Here is a 17,389-nt window from a genome sequence, read left to right as displayed (position 1 = left end):
AACCTTTTGAGAAACTGAAAACTATTTTCCAAAGTACATTTTACATTCCTACCAGCAACATATGAGGGTTGCAATTTCTGCATGTCCTCAACATCATTTGTTATTGTCTTGTCATTTTTATCATAACCACCCAGAGGATGGTCAGTGGTACACCATTATGGTTTGAGTTTGCATTTCCTTCCAATGTTGTTGAGCATCTTTTCATGTCCCTTCTTTCAATTTCACCTTTTTTTTCTCAATGAGAAAGTTCTAGTCAAAACTGGAAATACAGAACTCAGTTGCTTACACATATGCTCCAAAGGAAGAAACCATGTTTTATTTATTTTTATATTCTCAGCACCAAGCATAGTGCTAAGAACATAGTAGATGCCAAAATGGTGCTTTCTGAATTCATGAATAGATGAATGATTGAATTAAAACACAAATCATTATAGTTCCCCCATTTTTTTTTTGCCCAAGTCCCTCCCACAAATCTCTTTTTTAAAATGTCTGATGAGTTTGGAACTCTTTAAGTGAATTCAACAAATGAATCATGGTTTGCATGATGCAAAAGTAAACTAAGAAAAGCTGTGATATTTAAAAAGATAATCGTGCACATTACCACATCTCACTTTAAAGTTTTTATCTCCCTCCCAAGAAGGGCACTTTTCTAAAATTATGTCTGAGCAAAGTAATTTCTAAGAAGCTGTGAAAAGGGTTCATTTTCTTCTGTTTTCTTTATGGCTTTTTTCTGAAAAGTAAGCCCTCGGTGACCTAGTTTAATCTATGAAAATGTCATGGTAAAACATACAGTGAACCGTCTGTCATTTTAACATGGCTAATCTTTATTTAAACCAGGAAGAGTTTACTAAATCAAAGGATTTTATAAGGGACCATGACCAGGAGAAAGAATGATTTGATTTCCTCAGCCTCTCCCATCTCCACATACCAATCAGGACTTGTTTTGATTTTTTGGTCTCATATAAAGCTATGTGCTTCTTCAATAAACTGTTGATACGTGTGAAGCTGAATTTGGCCTTCTGAGTCAGGTTCATGTACTTGAACATTGTCTACAAGGAAGGGAAAGAGTCAAAGATAGGTGGGGAGTAAACTGCTTCTGTTTTTGTTTTTAAACTTCTGTTTCCTGAGTCAAGCAACGTAAACCAATACGCTAATAGTACACTAACAAAGAAAATTAACATAGTCAGATTTTCTTTTTCTCCTAGTAAGTAGAACCTCTGCTATTTCACACTCTGTAGTGTGTTGGGGCTGTGTATCATAATATCACAAGTTTACCCAATTAATATTTTTCAGATAGCTTTATTCACTCTATTCAAAGTTAATTGTCAATTTTTCAGAAGACCAGCATTACTTACACTGGAGGACCAGCAGTTAGGAGATGTGGGTTTAGTCTCTGCGGTTAACTGCTGGTGTGACCCGCAGGAAGGCCAGACCTCCCGAGATCTCAAATGGGCCTGGTGATCTGCCAAGACCTTCCCAGCTGTAGAGTTCTCAGAATGGATTGCCCAGTGCCTTAATTCCAAAGCGGATCAAGGCTTCTAAGACCACCTTCTGAAAAGAGACTGTGTTACCCAGAACCCAGAGCACTCCAGGTGCCTCCAGTCCTGGCCTCTCTGCGTGGTTCACTGGCTCCAGCAGCCTGTTGGTGCTCTGTCCCTACCTGGACAGTAAGGGCAATCACACCTATTTCTAAGGCATTCTGGGCCTAATATTAACTCTCTACCTGTGACATAAGGCACTAGATAAGTACAGGCCCCTGAGGAATTATGTTAAGTCAGGGAAAGACTTTTTTAAATTTTTCTTACCTTCTCTATTTAAACTAAATGATCACAAGAAGCAAACCCTAAACCAAAGATGGTAATAAAATGTAAAAACCAAGGCAGCCCTGCCCCCTCCCCGCCCCACTGCTCTCCTGCCCTCCTCCTGGCTGTGGTGTGGCTTTGTCTTTACCAGGTTTCCTCACGTTCCTTTTCCCCTCGTTCACAGGGTACATCCCCAGCTACTTAGACAAGGACGAGCTGTGCGTAGTGTGTGGGGACAAAGCCACCGGGTATCATTACCGCTGCATCACGTGTGAAGGCTGCAAGGTAATTGCCGTGGGGCCGGTGAGCCTGGAGCCCAGCCCAGCTGCAGACCCCTCCCAGGATCCTACCAACATGCAGCATTAAATTTAAGTTCAGCTCAGAACCAAATTCCAACATTCGTGGCCTGTGATTAGCCGGGTGTCCAGTTGTCCTCCTCATTGTCTGGCGTGTTTAAGAGCTGAGTTTGTTTATTTATTTATTTGTAAATCAAAAATAACTCAATAAAATTTTGTGAGTGTAACACCTGGTTTCTTAGGCAGGGAGTCAAATAATAGAATGAAAAGAAATTCATAAAATTTTCACTTTGAGTTTAGAAATGCATAGACATTTTATAACACGTTGTCATCCCAAGGAATAACCCTCTCTTCCTGTCTTATCTCCATTGTTTAAGGAAGCGGAGTTGTCTCTACCATAGGGTGTTTGCCAGTGTTAATCTGAGTGGATAAACTCACTTTTAAGGCTTCCATTTAGGATCTTTGAGGCTACTTAGATTCAATTATGTTCTGAAATTATCTAAATGGGCTTTCTGCACAGCAGTTAATAAGTAAATTCTGGTCATCCATCAGCTAATGTTATGCTCTAAAGTCCTAACTTTGAGATACTTGACGAGACTACATCAGTGACCAACAGTCAGCTCACTTCCCAAAAACAAGCCTAAATTTGCCTATTTCCAGTCTTCATCATCAAAATTAAGCTAGGTTTTCTGGTAAATATCTCTTGGTCCAACAACCTTGCCAGGAAAATAAAGTTCACCATAAAGGTAAATAAAGCTTAACCTAGTGGGATACCCAGCAGTCAGCTAATGTCTTATAAACAAGGAAGTATATTAAGTCAGGAACAGACTTCTAATGTTTTTTCTTGTTAAATGTTTATTTACCTTTTATATTTCAAACTAAATATCACAAGATCTAAACCCTAGAGCAAAAATGTATTACAATGTATAAGACAATTCAGTCCTTCTCTTCCATCACCCACCTTATGTTCTCTCCTTCCCCTCCTCCAACTAGCCCCTTTCCTCTTAACCTTTGACCCTAGACCCCCAAAATTAACATGTTATCTCCTTTTCAAACTAAGGTGCCCCAGTTTCCCTAATAGAAGATTTACCATGCAAATTCCCCACTTTTTGTGCATGAGGTCAGGAGACACTTAGCAGAGGCCTGCTAAAAGTGTTGAGATGATTTATTTCACTGGAAAGAGGTCATTCTTAAGGGTCCCAAGGCCTCACACCTGTAAGACTGGTTTTTAGAATAGAATGGAATATGCTCTCATTCATTGAAACCCCTTTGGTCTGGAATTTATAACCTTTTAACAAAAAATTGAGCTAAATGTTGCTATTACAGCTATGAAAATAATGAGCAGAAGGAATTTAATGGAACTAATTACGAATATGTCCTATTTATTAATTGGGAGACTTGCAGGCTGTCTCTTAAAAAGCACAGTTTTATTGGCTTGATTTGAAAGTAATAAAAGTACATTCCTTTTGATACATTCTCTCATTCCAAAAGCTCAGTGATTCCATTGGACCTTTTTTCTAAATTAGCCCCAATTCAGAAGGCTTTACCTACCTGATTATGTAACACTGAGATTCTTTCAAATCAGTTGCTAATGGTAAATCTGAATTCTGGGAGAGACTCTAATGAAAATTCCATTTAATATTCAGCTCCCGAAGTGGCTCTAAAGACTGAATGTGCTTTACAGACAACTTAATGCTTATTAGCTCTTGACTTAAACAAAGAGAGAATCAAGCCTATTAACTCATGTCCCTGCCTAGCATATGTCCTCATGATGATCAAGAAATCCATTAGCCTCTTTTCCCAAGATCACAGGATGTTTAGGGCCTGCTTCAACAGAGCTCTGTTTAAAAGAAGAAATCATGTAGCAAAAAGCTAGATTTCTCAGCAGCTGTGCCCTTATCTCAGATCAGAATCCTGTTTCTAGGATTGTCTCAATCATAAACCCAGAGAGAAGCCTTCCAAGGCTGGTGGTGAAGATCATTTAATGTAAAAACAAAGTATCTTAGGAAAAGATAAAGGAGTTTTTCAAATGAAACGTGGTTTTTTCACAGTGGCCAAAGATGAAGATGGTTACACTTCCAACTTGTGATTTAAAAAAACATTTCTACCCCATACTTGCAGTGTATACAGGGAGAATCTTTTTTGCCCAGTTTTACCTCGAAGACAGTGGAAATCTTTTGGAGATGTTTTGTCTGTTGTGATGGGCTGGTTTTTATGTGTCTTATGCAGAAAGAATGTTTGTACTGCCTCACAATTAACCATTTTTTTTAAAGAAAGACTCAGAGTTTTTAACAGTTGCTCAAATATTGAAAGAGAATGACAGCTCCTTGTTGCACTGATCAGAGCATCAGCTCAGACCCCTAAGAAATGGATCCAGTTCTTCTCAAAATACAGAGAAACACATCTTATGTTGATTTATAAAAACAAAACCTCTGCTCACCAACAAATCAACAATGAAATACATGCCCTTACTCCCTGCAACATCTTTTTGTCAGCTCAGCTCTAAAAAGATTTTTTTTTGTAAGTAGACCATGTTAAATACTTTCTATCCAAGTTCACTTCTAGGAGCTAATTTTTGTCACTTTTTAAAATTAAGGGACCTAGCATCTCTACATTTACTCAAATGCAGTGGCCCCTCATCATGTGTGCAGACATGTTTTATTGTAGCATAGGGGAGGCCACCATCCCCTGAAGTGCCCCAGAAAAGCCATCAGAGATAAGCCACGTAAAAGATGGCACTGTGAGTAGCAGAGACTACTACCTCAAGACTTTTTTTGTAATAAGCCATGTATAAACTTTTTCGTTCAATCCATTTGAAAGTTCACAGAGCAGCCACTTTGGAGGAATGGGTGCTACTCCTGTGTCTGGTAGACCACACCTCATTCTCTCCTTACTGTCCTCTGACTGTTCAGTAAGCTCCCTTCATCCATAATGAGTCAATGTCAGAGTTTAGGGATGGAAGGGGGTCTCAGACTTCAGACAGAGGAATGCTCTTCCAGTCCTCATAGTGGCAATCAGCATTCTCGCTGGATGCCCTAGACTAAGGTCTTTCCACCTCTAGGGAAATTCTGCCTCCTCCGGAAGAAGTGTGCTTCCCAGCCCCTCTCCTCCCTGTGGAAGGAATGGATGGGCAGAGGTTAACAGTAGGGGAGGGAGGTTCACAGGGAAGCGTGTTTTCCTCTCTGGCAGCATGCCCTGACATTCATGCTTTGGCAGGATTTGCCCATCTTGAATACCCAAGAAAATGTTGCCAACATGTCAAAGAGCTGCCCCATGTGTGATTTAGTGAATCTTATAACAGTATATCAACATCATCAAACACTTGGACATGCTACTCAAGTTTTGCAACCACACTTTTGCTTTGTAGCAGTTAATGCAGAGAACATTTGACGTGAGGGCACATTGCAAAGTGCAGACACATTCCATATCCTTCTGTCCCTTCTACAACCTTATAAAGCAGATACTCAGAATATCTCCCCTGTCTGGATTAAAAAACAAAGCCTAAAACAGGTTAAATCCCTTGCCCCAAATTGCATGGTAAGTACACATTAGAACTTGGCTTGGAACCCAGGAGTTGGACTCATGTGTTTAAGGATGCAAAATACAAATGATATGACAGCTTTTCTGTTAAAACTTGAGCAGCAGAAATGATAAGGGACTTGCACACATGCCCCAAAATTCAAGTCCATGAATTTCAGTTATTGCTGTCATTTTTCCATTTTATTCTGCTTTGCCCAATGTAAAATCCTACCTTTGACCTTTTCATTATGAGAAAGAGCTGTTGTCTGAATGAGGAATATGCAAATGAAATGTATGCACATAATCAAGGCCAAGAAAAGTTAAAGAAGATAATTAAAATTTGTGCTTAATCTAGGTCAAATGGTATTTCAGTCCCACCATGTAAGTAACAAAGTTAGAGGTCTCCTTTAAGCTTTAGTAGACAAAAACTTTCAAAATTCATTTTGCCTGTGATTCTACAAAAACAGATAAAATGAAGTGTGGTTTTTTTTGAGGGGTGGGTGGAAGGGGACTATTTATAATTTGTTCATTTAAAACACTTAAATAATACAGTAAAATAAGCTGGACTCAGCTTATATGATATAAACACTTAAGTAAATAAGATTTTGAATCCAACTCCTGAGTTCCAAACCAAGTTCTAACATGTACTTACTATGCAATTTGGCACAAGTCATTTAGCCTGTCTTAGGCTTCATTTTTTAATCCAGACAAGGGATATATTATGAATACCTGCTTCATAAGGTTGTAGAAGGGATAGAAGGATATGCAATGTGTCTACACTTTGCAGTGTGCCCTCACGCTAAGTGTTCTCTGCATTATTAACTGCTACAAAGCAAAAGTATGGTTGCCAAGACGAGCAGCATGTCCAGAAAGGCTCTGGTATAACTCACCCATGAGAATGTTATTTAAGTCACCTAAACTATGGTGTCCACAGAAAGCTTCACAGTGGCACTCTCCCATGTCTATGAAAGGAAGAAATATTGACCTTTCAGGTCTGTGTCTATGGATACTGGAGAAAAAGAGTGCTATGAACCCAGTGTACACAGCTCTGGGAGAAGTTTGGTAGAGAACCTGGAATCTTTGCTTCCGACATACTATTGTTTCAAGGCCTACCTGAGTTGGTCATGGCTGGTGTCCCTTGGGCCTCTGGAACCATCTGCCCACCTCACTGGAACACAGGCTGGGAGGGCAGATACCTGAGTTGGTCATGGCCATCCCAAGAATTAAACTAAACCTCTAAAGGCAGTTAATGCATCCAGATAATTACTGAATGATTAAATTGTTAATAAAATATCACAGGTATCCAGCTATTTTATTCACCAGTGTGAAGTGTCACAAACTTGTTCATAGCTTAATTTAGTAACACAATTATGGCAATTGGTGAAATGAAGTAAGACAATTTATATAAAAGTGAACCACTAGATTCTTCCCATTAGTCTCTTTCCCTTGAATAAATCCCAAAAAGATACTGACTGTATAGTCCTATGACATCTCCTTCAGCTCAGATTTAGAACTCTTTAGAATCACTTGGGGCCAAGTGATTGTCCTGTATTTGACTAGGTAGAGCTACAGGCCCATACAGGTCCAACACAACCCATGGCAGTCCTGTGGACACAAAATTTATTTCTAGAAAATGTGAAACTGTTGTCTTGGATCTTTCTTTTTCATATAGGGCTTCTTCAGAAGAACCATTCAGAAAAATCTCCATCCATCCTATTCCTGTAAATATGAAGGAAAATGTGTCATAGACAAAGTTACACGAAATCAGTGCCAGGAATGTCGCTTTAAAAAATGCATCTATGTTGGCATGGCAACAGATTGTAAGTATTCTTCCTCTGCTTCATATTCAAGGAGTGTTGGTTGGGGAAAGGTTTGGTTCAAGGAGATCACCCAGGCAGAAAAGAAAGCAGGAGTTCATGTGAAGGAAGGGAAGACACCTACCATGCCCACAAACTCCCCACTCACAGCCATCGCTGGGTGGTTTCCGTTCTACCCCTTTTACCACCTGGATACCCAACTCTCCAGGTATCCAGATAGTGGGTAGGGGAAGAGGTTGTTATACCTAGTACATTTGCAGGACTATTAGCAGCAGTCTGCGATGGAGATTACAAAGGAGAGGCCTGGTCCATTCAGCTCGTGAAGGTGTAATTTTATATACAACATTCATGTGGTGAGAGCCTCATAGACTAGTCCTAATATTTTTCCAAAAGCAGGAATTCCTTTTGTTTTTAGAGGATGTTTTTAGAGACTGGGTATTGGCAGAACACATTGTGTTCAGAAATTTCTAAAGAATGTGAAGTTGAGCACTATTGCATGAGTCACCCTGCAGTTGGTTGTTTGTTATATTTTTAGACATAAAAATATTCCAAGCTGAAGTCGTCCTACCCCGTGTTCAGGAACCCACCCAGCACATGGTGGTGAGATTAGCCACTGGGTCTCTGCTCCCCACTCTGGTGCGAGGGGTTTATACCCGTCACTTGAAGTAATCCAGCAGTAAAGTAATAAGCATGTCATTCAGAACATGGCTTCCCTTTTGCCAGGAAGCAAGGTTAATAATTTCTACTGGCATAAATTTTTTGCACATCAGTGAAGGACTCCAACTTTAGTTTAAAAAAAGAAGTAAAAGAGAAAAAAGAAAAAAGAATGCAATGAGTATTTTTCCTCATGAAGGAAGAAATAGTCACAACTTGATATGTATGTGACAAACAGGAACCTCTCAGGTAGAATAAAAAAATCTGTAGAATGTCCTGGTTTGTCCATTGAAGACAGAATGGGGAATCTTAAGACAGGAGCAGGGTTTGTTAGAGCATTAGACTGGGAATCCGGGGTTAATCCCCACCTCTGGCTAAGTGTGTTCTTGGTCTTTGTCTCTTAAAGGCATTTAGCTGTCTCCAGCCATACGCCTGGTAAGGACCTGTGAAAATCACTGACCTGCATGCAAACACTTAGATGTGTCAGATAATGAATTCTTCTTACTGAGTACCCATTCCATTGTTTCACTGAGAAGTTAAAGGTGAGGTTAAAAAACTCAGTGTTAATCTAGACTGGGTATTAATTCTGAGTGCGCCATACTTGCTTGTGAAGCATTATAAGAGGCTTTATAATCAGAAGAACTAGTGAGTCCCAGATCTACCACATCTTGGCTGTGTGACTCTCAGACATAACCTCATGTTCCCCTCTGTGAAATTACCATGGACCTGGCAGGTTGTTTCCAGGATTAAATTAGATAACACACTCCAAATGCCTCAATCCCCGGCACAGTGGAAGCATTTGGGAGACGGAGCTATGAGTATAGCCCCATTCCTCTTTTCCCTTTAATAAGTCAACCAATATGGGTTCATTCATATTTCCCACATGTGTAAATGCACAGATGACTTTTAATGAACCAATCAAATCTAGGTGATCTGGGGTTTCAATATTCTGTTTGCAGATTAGCTGAACACCGTTGGTTCTCGTCCTCCTGCTGTTCGCTTTTTCTCTTTTCCTGCCAGGTCACACCTTCAAGAAATGGCCCCAGGACAGCGATGTTGTAGGACTGGGGTCAGGAATCCTGGGTTTTGCCTTGAACTTGCTGTGTGACTTTAGGCAAGTGTGATCTCTCTGGATTAACTTCCTCCTCTGTGAAAAGAGGAAGTCGGACTAAATATCTAAGGCTCTTTCCAGTTCTTAAAATACTGACTCTGTAGCTTAAAACTTGTGCCTTTCTTTTCCACCAATAGTTACTGAGAGTCCAGTGAAGTGATTTTGTTTTGGAAAATAACCACAGCAGTATAGGTTTCTTGTTACCTGCTCTTTTTATTTTCTTTTACATAAATGATAAAAGCCATGGCTATATTTACTGAGTACTTGTAGTACAATATCTCATTGAATACCCTGTGAAGTGGGTATGATTGATCACATTTTATACAGGAAGAAATGAAAGCTCAGAGAGCCTAAGTGACTTGCCAGAGGTCACACAGCTAGAATGTGGTGGTATCAGAATTCAAACCCAGGCCATTCCATATTCCAAAGCCCGGGCTCTGGAACCCCCATTGCAGTGGTAGAGAGTAATACACCCCGAGCTCTCCTGAGGCCTGACACAGGCCCATCCACATTCCAATGAGCCCCGCAGGGAGCTAATGAAGAGTTGAGCCCTTTTTCCTCTAAGCAAGGGGTCATTAGCCTATTGTTTACTGCTCGAGAGCTTTTCTCCAACCTGAAGTTCTTACTAAGAGCCATTTGCAGGGAGAGGGGAGGAACAGAAACCCTGAGAGTGAATTCAGATGACCCTAGACCGCCTCCGCTGTGAACCTGTGGGTAGGCAAGGGTGTACCTCTCTCTGCATCATTCTTGTTTAGGGCCACCTTCTGTGGAGGTGGTCTGCTCAGTGTCCAACTCCCCCAGAGCTTTGTTTGAAAACTAGCAAGGCATTGGGAGTTTGAAGCAAAGGCTTACATTGGACAATGGCTGGTTAGCAACAACTTGCTGCCGAGGGGAGGAAATGCCCCTGTGTGACCCACTGTGCAGGACCCACTGGGCCATCTGTGCATCAGCGGTCCCCACCTGGGCCTCCCAGACATGCCAGCTGCCCGTGTCCAGTGGGGGGCCTCTCTATTTCATCTCTCTGTCCCCCTCTCCCAGTGGTACTGGATGACAGCAAGCGGCTGGCGAAGAGGAAGCTGATCGAGGAGAACCGGGAGAAGAGGAGGCGAGAGGAGCTGCAGAAATCCATTGGGCACAAGCCTGAGCCCACGGATGAGGAGTGGGAGCTCATCAAAACTGTCACCGAAGCCCACGTGGCCACCAACGCCCAAGGCAGCCACTGGAAGCAGAAACGGAAATTCCTGGTAAGGCTCGCCAGCGCAGCAGAGTATTGGCTGCATGCCCAGCGTTTTTTACTTCAACTCATCTAGTCCCCACGCCCCTGGGAGGCCCATGTGTTTGCCCCCGTTTTGTTGCAGCTCCAAGAAGTCAGGTAACTTGCAGAGCCAGGATTTGTATGTAGGTGTGTCTGAGGGCAAAGGTCACTCCTGCTATCTACAGTTTATGAGTTACTGAATTCTAACGCAGTTTATTAAGCCACATTCAATTTTGGTGTTGGGAATGCCAGCCCTGGATCAACTAATTAGTAAAATTCCCTACCTGCCAGCTTTCCCTTTTTATACCTATTTCTCCCCTCAGATGTCCATTTGTATACATACTTAGGCCCCTAAATTTACCCCAAATATCAACTTTAGAATAATTCCTAGAATGAAGTATCCCATATCTCAAATGTATTTTTGTATCAGCAATAGAAGTCAATATGTTTAACTTAAAATAGATTACCTTGAGTCCAGGAAGACAATGGGAATGGAGGGTAAGCATGGGGGGAATAGGAACTAGAGAGAAGAGACCTTTTCAGACCCTCAGATTATCGATTTTTGATGTTTTTATAAAACTAGTCCTGCCCATTTGCTTCTCCTTGGACCTCACAATGCTTTGGGTTAGATTAAAATTATGATCCCCGTTTTACAGACACACAAACCAAGCCTCAAGTGGCTTGCCCAAGATCACACTACCAGGAAGTGGGTGAACCAGGCCGAGAAGGTAACTCAGGTTTTCTGGTTCAGGTCCAAGCTCTCCACCCACCTGACCAGATGGGCCACTTCCACCCCCTACCACCAGCTGGTATTTGACCATGTCAGACACTGACCCTGCCCTCAGCTTATGACATAAACCTTTATAAGCACCTCACTGAACTCCAGCTTCAGACATTCCGGGGGTCTCTTTGCATTTCCTGGGTGCATTAGAGGGCTTCCCCTCCTGAACAGAAGGTATAGTGGGGACTGATGGGCTCCTGGAAGGCTGGCAAGGGGTGTGGCAAAGGAATCGAATCCTGCCCTGGTGTCCGAAGTGCACAGGCCACACTGGGCTCCAGGTCTGGGGGAGCTGTGGGGCTCCTGGCAGATCACTGTGTGGCAGTCCCCACAACTCTGAAAGACAGTGAAGATGTTTTGTTTTAAGCCACTAACTATTGGGGTAGTTTGTTACACAGCAGTAGATAACCAGAGCAGAACTCAATAAGTATTTGTTAAATGGAGCATACAATTCCCCCAGCCCATCCTCAGAGATGATATGATCAGGCCCTGTGTCTCAGCTAATTTATATACTTACATACACCCCTTGCAGAAGGGTGGCTTCCATTGACTATTTATGATCAGGATAAAAATGTCACTCTTTTGAGTGGTGAATTATTCCTGCAAGTACTTAAGAATCCTTCATTAAAGACAGCTTTATTAAATGGCACCTATGTCCTGAACAGTCTTCTACACATTAGATTTGCATCTCCTGTGTGTGGCTGATACCCTCTTCTTTGCTTACAGCATTGCTACACATATTAATTCATTTTATGTGATGATGGCCCATCTTGTTCTGAAAAAGAAGTTGAGGAAGCCTCTGAAGTTAATCATAGCATAGTAATATATCATAAGGGATTAAAAAGTATATGTTGTAAAAAGCTAGAAGCATTCATTTACCTGGAATGGGAAAGTCACTTACTCTCCAAAAGGAGCTTCGTCATTTTTCACCCTAAGACCAGGACTAAAGTTGGAAATAGAGATCTGTCATTTGACTTGGGTTTCAAATCTGTATTTGTGTCTGTGAAAATAAGAGTCTTTGGCAAATAAGGAACTTTTGCAGAAGCCACGCAGGTTTTCATAAATAACTCTAATGCCGTTCTTTAGAACTACTTCCAAAGTATTTAAATGATATAATTTTCTAGTTTTCTCCAATCCACTCAAAATCTATGATGGTACAGAAGTGCCCAGTTTAACCACCAACAATCCATGTGTGATTGACAATGATGATGAAAAGTAGATGTGGACTGAGATGGGAACAAGGGACATTGGACACCAAGTGAGGGAAACAGTCTCTCTCCACCGAGGATGGCTCACATCTGCCGCTTCTGGGGTAGTGAGACATGTGGTTTGGAGTAAACTCCATGTAGGAACAATATACTCTGTTGACATTGTGTTATTCTGCACCTACAGAAAAAAATTAGTAGTAATAAATGCCCAAATGCCATACTAGTCATACACATTGGCCATCACATATGTTCAAATGAGGTAGACAACTTTTCAAACTGAGGTCATCTGGAAAGACTCCCAAGGAGAAGATAGAATTTGAGTTGAGTAGGACTTAGAATTGGCAGAGATGAGATGAAAGTGGGGACTTTGGAGAAAGAAAATCAGGAGGGAAGGCAGCCCTGAGATAAAAAAGTGCAAGTCAAGTTGGGGAGGAGACGTGAGGAGGGTGGCCAGCCTGGCTCAGGGGGTCCATTAGGGCCAAGTGCCGGAAAGTCAGAGTGAGAATTGGAAGCACCTATGAGCAAGCTAAGGCAGTTTGATCTGCAGAAGCAAAAAGCAAGTTTTCCCCACAGTCTCTACTCAGGAACTTGCAAGCCAGAGATGTATCATCAGTATTTGAACTTGAACTCATGTGCATCTGTACATAGGTGTGTGTATGAGCAAACACCTTTCATTATTGTAAATTGCAAGGCTACCAGCTGTAATAAGATATGTAATAGATTCAAATGATGTCAAATATTTGTCTCTTTATTTTTAACATCTACTGAATATTCTAACAAATGATGTATTGTCCTCACGGGTGAAAAATCTTCAGGGAAGTCACAAACAAGTGTGTATTACTGAACCTTAATTTCTCAGACCTGAGGTGTTAACTCAGGTCATTTCATAGACTATGTTGTGTGGTGTGTGTGTGTGTGTGTGTTTTCTAATATCCAAGATCCATTATGGAGATAAACCTTAGTGATATAACAGAAGGTTTTTCCTTTGTATAAAGTTGTACTTCTAGCAATTGTATTTTCCATTAAATACCCAAAGGGTTAAAAGTAAATTTTTTTTCCAACTCTAATATTTATTTTTCACCAGAAAAGCTCGTGAGATTGTTGCATTTGGGGATTTTATTTTCATTAGAATTGCTGTAATTCCTTGTATAATTTCCCTCCTTTTTTTCAAACCTTTAGAGGTATCACAGGTGGTGATTCAAAGACCCCATGAGTGCATAAATTGAATCGAAATGTTCCAGTCAGAATTAACCCATTGACATTTCAAAAAAAAACACTGAATACCATTCAGTATAATCAGACTAGATCTGACAGTGTTCAATGAGAAGATGTTTGGATTCAACCAGGCCAAAACTGCTATTAAAATACTTCCATTATTCTTATTTCTAAAAAATTCACCCTACAGTTATAAGTTTGAGTGTGTATCTATACATGTGGGTGTATAAAACTCCCTGCCTTTTTTAATGTTACCACGTTCCTCTTATCAGTTGATCTTTATAACAGACTTGTAAAATAGACGAGGCAGGTGAGATGAGCCTCATTGTGGTGGGGGTGGAGGTACTATAGAGACCAGAAAGGAGGTCTAAAGGATGCAGGGAGCCACAGTGTACAAAGGAGGAGCTGATGTACATTTTCTCTTAGCTCAGTCTGGGTGAGACAGAGAGATTGCACATGTGATTTTTCCATCAATTTCATCTGCAGCCCAGCAAGCAGAACAATAGCTCTCTGTGGGCTTGCCATGCCAACAGGTGCCCCAAAACACTGTCATTGATGATGATAACAGGACAGGAACCAGGTTTCTTTCCCATCCACTCACTGTTCTCAAAACAAACAATAATAAAATAAAATAAATCAAAGCACCAACTGGATAATCAAAAAGGTCAGTGCTGCCAGAGTTGGTTATATAATATATTTAAAAATTCTCCGCAGGCTGTAAGCAAGACTCCTACTTCACCCTTGGAGGGCCTGGGCCGCTCCCGTTGACCCTGGTGCCCTGGCAACAAGAGGCAAAGAATCATCCTTTGCTTTTCCTAGTGCTAAAAAGTAGGTATGAGCGGTTAACAGGGAGAGATGGGAAGAAAAATGTGAAGTGGATCACCCTGAGCTGGACATGAGTACTGCTAGCCCAGAGGTCCTCAAGGTGTGGTCCCAGCCCAGCAGCACTGAGCCGGGGAGAATGGCTAGTCATGCTCCACCCAGACCTGCCGCATCAGAGGCTGGGGTGGCACCCAGCTGCTGGTGATTCTGATGCACAGTGGAGTCTGGGGACCAGGCCCAGGCCACAGGCTTTCACTGGCGGGGCCCTCACCACGCTGCAGGGGAGGAATGCAGCCCTGCCCAGCTCTCCCACAGCACCCACCACCCACACCTCCCACTCGGGCACCTTGTCTGTTCTCTGTGGCCAGCCTCAGCAGGATGAGTCTCTGGTCTCTTTGATCCCACTCACAGCTCCTGGAAGGCTGGCAAGAGGTGTGGCAAAGGAATCGAATCCTGCCCTGGTGTCCAAAGTGCACAGGCCACACTGGGCTCCAGGTCTGGGGGAGCTGTGGGGCTCCTGGCAGATCACTGTGTGGAGTCTGGGTGGCAGAGATCCCATCCTGACCTTGGGATTGTTCTTCACCTTCCCAAGCCCTCCTTTGCTCATCTGCCCAGAGGATATTATGAGCAATCTCTGACATGATGCTCTGGAATTCCGGGGCTGGCTCACATGCAGGCTGCAGGTAAATGGTGGATATCATCATCACAAGTAAGGGCAACAGAGAGGATTGTCTGGCAGGAAGCACCAGTGACAACAGGAGATGCACAAGGGGCTGCATTGTGGCGGCCCCTGAATGCCTGCCTAGGGAGCTAACAGCTTCCAGGGACCATCAGAGAGCCTAACTAGAGCACAGCCCCCTGCAGCTGATTCCGCACCACTAAGCCTGGGGAGAGGGCAGGAGTCAGCATTTCTATCAAGTCCCCAGGTGACAACCAGCTGTCATGCCACCCTTTTTGCAGCAAGGTCGGATTGTTCTTGGGCAAATGAATGGCAGAGAAGTGCCCCAGGGCTGCTGAATACTAGTAGATTCCCCACCCTGCCCAAAAGTGTGCCCTGTGTGCACAGCTCCTTTCCTAGGGACAGCCTAGAGATCTTCCTCTTCAGCCTGCTGAGAACGGAGCCTGCAGGGCAGGCAGGAACTTCAAGTGGCACCTGGGCCCGAATCAAGAATAATCTGCAGGGTGTTGTTTGCCAGGGTGCCCCAGGCTTCTCCCCAGTCACTGCCCACTCTGTACCCACCTCAATACAAAGGCACACAGTGGAATGTGGGATGTGCTGCAGGGGCCACTCCAGGGCCCCTTGAATGTATGTCACCTGGCTCAAGTATACAGCCTTTGTGCATTCAGAGTGGAACCCACATTCCTGTGGTTTCTTCCTCCCTCCCTGTTTCTCTCCCATGTCTGTCCTTCTGCAGCAGCGGTCCTGTGAACGTTAGCACCAAGGCCCTCTTAAAGCCGTGGCCAAGACATGTACCTTTGCTCAAAGAACTAGATGTGAAATCTGTTCAGTCTGTTCGCAATCAGTGTGAAAAGCAGAAACTGTGCAGTATGTCAGTTGAGAAGAGATGTTCTGCCGCATGAGAACTATGATAAAGATCCCTTCCACCTCTTCACATAAATCTTTCTTGTTTCCCTCCTTAGCCAGAAGATATTGGACAAGCACCAATAGTAAATGCCCCAGAAGGTGGAAAGGTTGACTTGGAAGCCTTCAGCCATTTCACAAAAATCATCACACCAGCAATTACCAGAGTGGTGGATTTTGCCAAAAAGTTGCCTATGTTTTGTGAGGTGAGGAAATTGTTTCTCCTTCTGGGTTGTTTTCCATTAGAGTTCCATCTATTTCCAGGAATACCTAGTATTATTTATAATTGAATATTCATTAGCAGGCACTTAGTCATATGAAAGGAATGTTAGTACAAAATGAAAATGCACTGTTTCATTTTACTTCCCCACCTCCCTTAGTCAGTCATCATTCATTAGCTTGTCCACATGAGGCCAACGAAGATCGTCTCCATCCACCTGACTCCAGGCGCAGGGAAACAGGATGGCATCCTTGCATTCCCTCAGCATCTGCGGTGCCCCAGTTACCATGCTCAGCTTTGCCCACATTCAGTTCAATCCTTGTAACAGTTCTGCAGGCAGGATGTTTTTAATTAATCCCATTTTACAGATGGGGAGAATTTACATCAGAGAATGAGCTAACTTTTCCAAACATGGGGCCTTGTTTGGTGGTCAGTGTAAGTCTACATTCTTCCCACTATGTATCCCAGCCAGATGTGTGGTATTGTTTCTTAATTGTTGAGAATAAGTGACCCTCACAGAGCAAGGATCTTAATATCTCCTTAAACCTATCCTCTTGTTATAAACACAATCTTTCTTTCCCCATCTTCAGGACACCCTGATAAGCTCACCCACCGGACCTTGTAGACTTTCCCTTTGGGACACTTCATCACTAACTGGAGCAGTCCTACTGTGTGGTAGCTAAGAGCGTGGGTCCAGCAGCCAGCTGCATGGGCAAGAATCCTAAGTAGTTATTAAGTGTTTTCAGACCTTGGTTAGCTCATTTACCATGGGCATCATGATGGCATCTACCTCTTTGAGCTGTTGTGAGGCTTAAATGGGATAATATGAGCTTGGACAGTGCTTGGACAAAATTCTATAAATTTAAGCTGTTAATAATGCTATTGTTTCATCTATTACATTACCATCCTGCCTCCAACCTTCTTTTTGTAATCAAGTGGGGTTGATTATTTTCTGGAGAATTTTTCCCCTTGAAAACACCATCAGGTAGTTATCCACTGCTCTTCACATTTTCAAGGGAACCCAGAGAAAGACCAAATAGGGCCACAGACTGCTGTGAGCCTCTTACGTAAGTTCCCCAAGTGATAAGTGAATGTCATCCCACCTCGAAG

At 42.6% G+C, this 17,389-nt stretch overlaps 1 protein-coding gene across 18 annotated transcripts in view; it reads left to right on the top strand.

Annotated features, from left to right (window-relative positions):
- The window catches only part of THRB (thyroid hormone receptor beta), a 368,089-nt gene that overhangs the window by 329,706 nt on the left and 20,994 nt on the right, over nt 1–17,389 (top strand). For all 18 annotated transcript variants that reach the window (XM_073222716.1, XM_073222718.1, XM_037008581.2 and 15 more), the window contains 4 exons: nt 1,987–2,087; nt 7,290–7,437; nt 10,238–10,443; nt 16,119–16,265. In XM_073222716.1, coding sequence (XP_073078817.1) covers nt 1,987–2,087; nt 7,290–7,437; nt 10,238–10,443; nt 16,119–16,265 — 602 coding nt within the window. The remainder of the gene's footprint in view (nt 1–1,986; nt 2,088–7,289; nt 7,438–10,237; nt 10,444–16,118; nt 16,266–17,389) is intronic.

Source organism: Manis javanica, chromosome 15, assembly GCF_040802235.1.
Source record: "Manis javanica isolate MJ-LG chromosome 15, MJ_LKY, whole genome shotgun sequence".
Lineage (NCBI taxonomy): Eukaryota > Metazoa > Chordata > Mammalia > Pholidota > Manidae > Manis > Manis javanica.
Note: the sequence above shows the minus strand (reverse complement) of the source record. Positions and strands in the feature narration are given on the sequence as shown.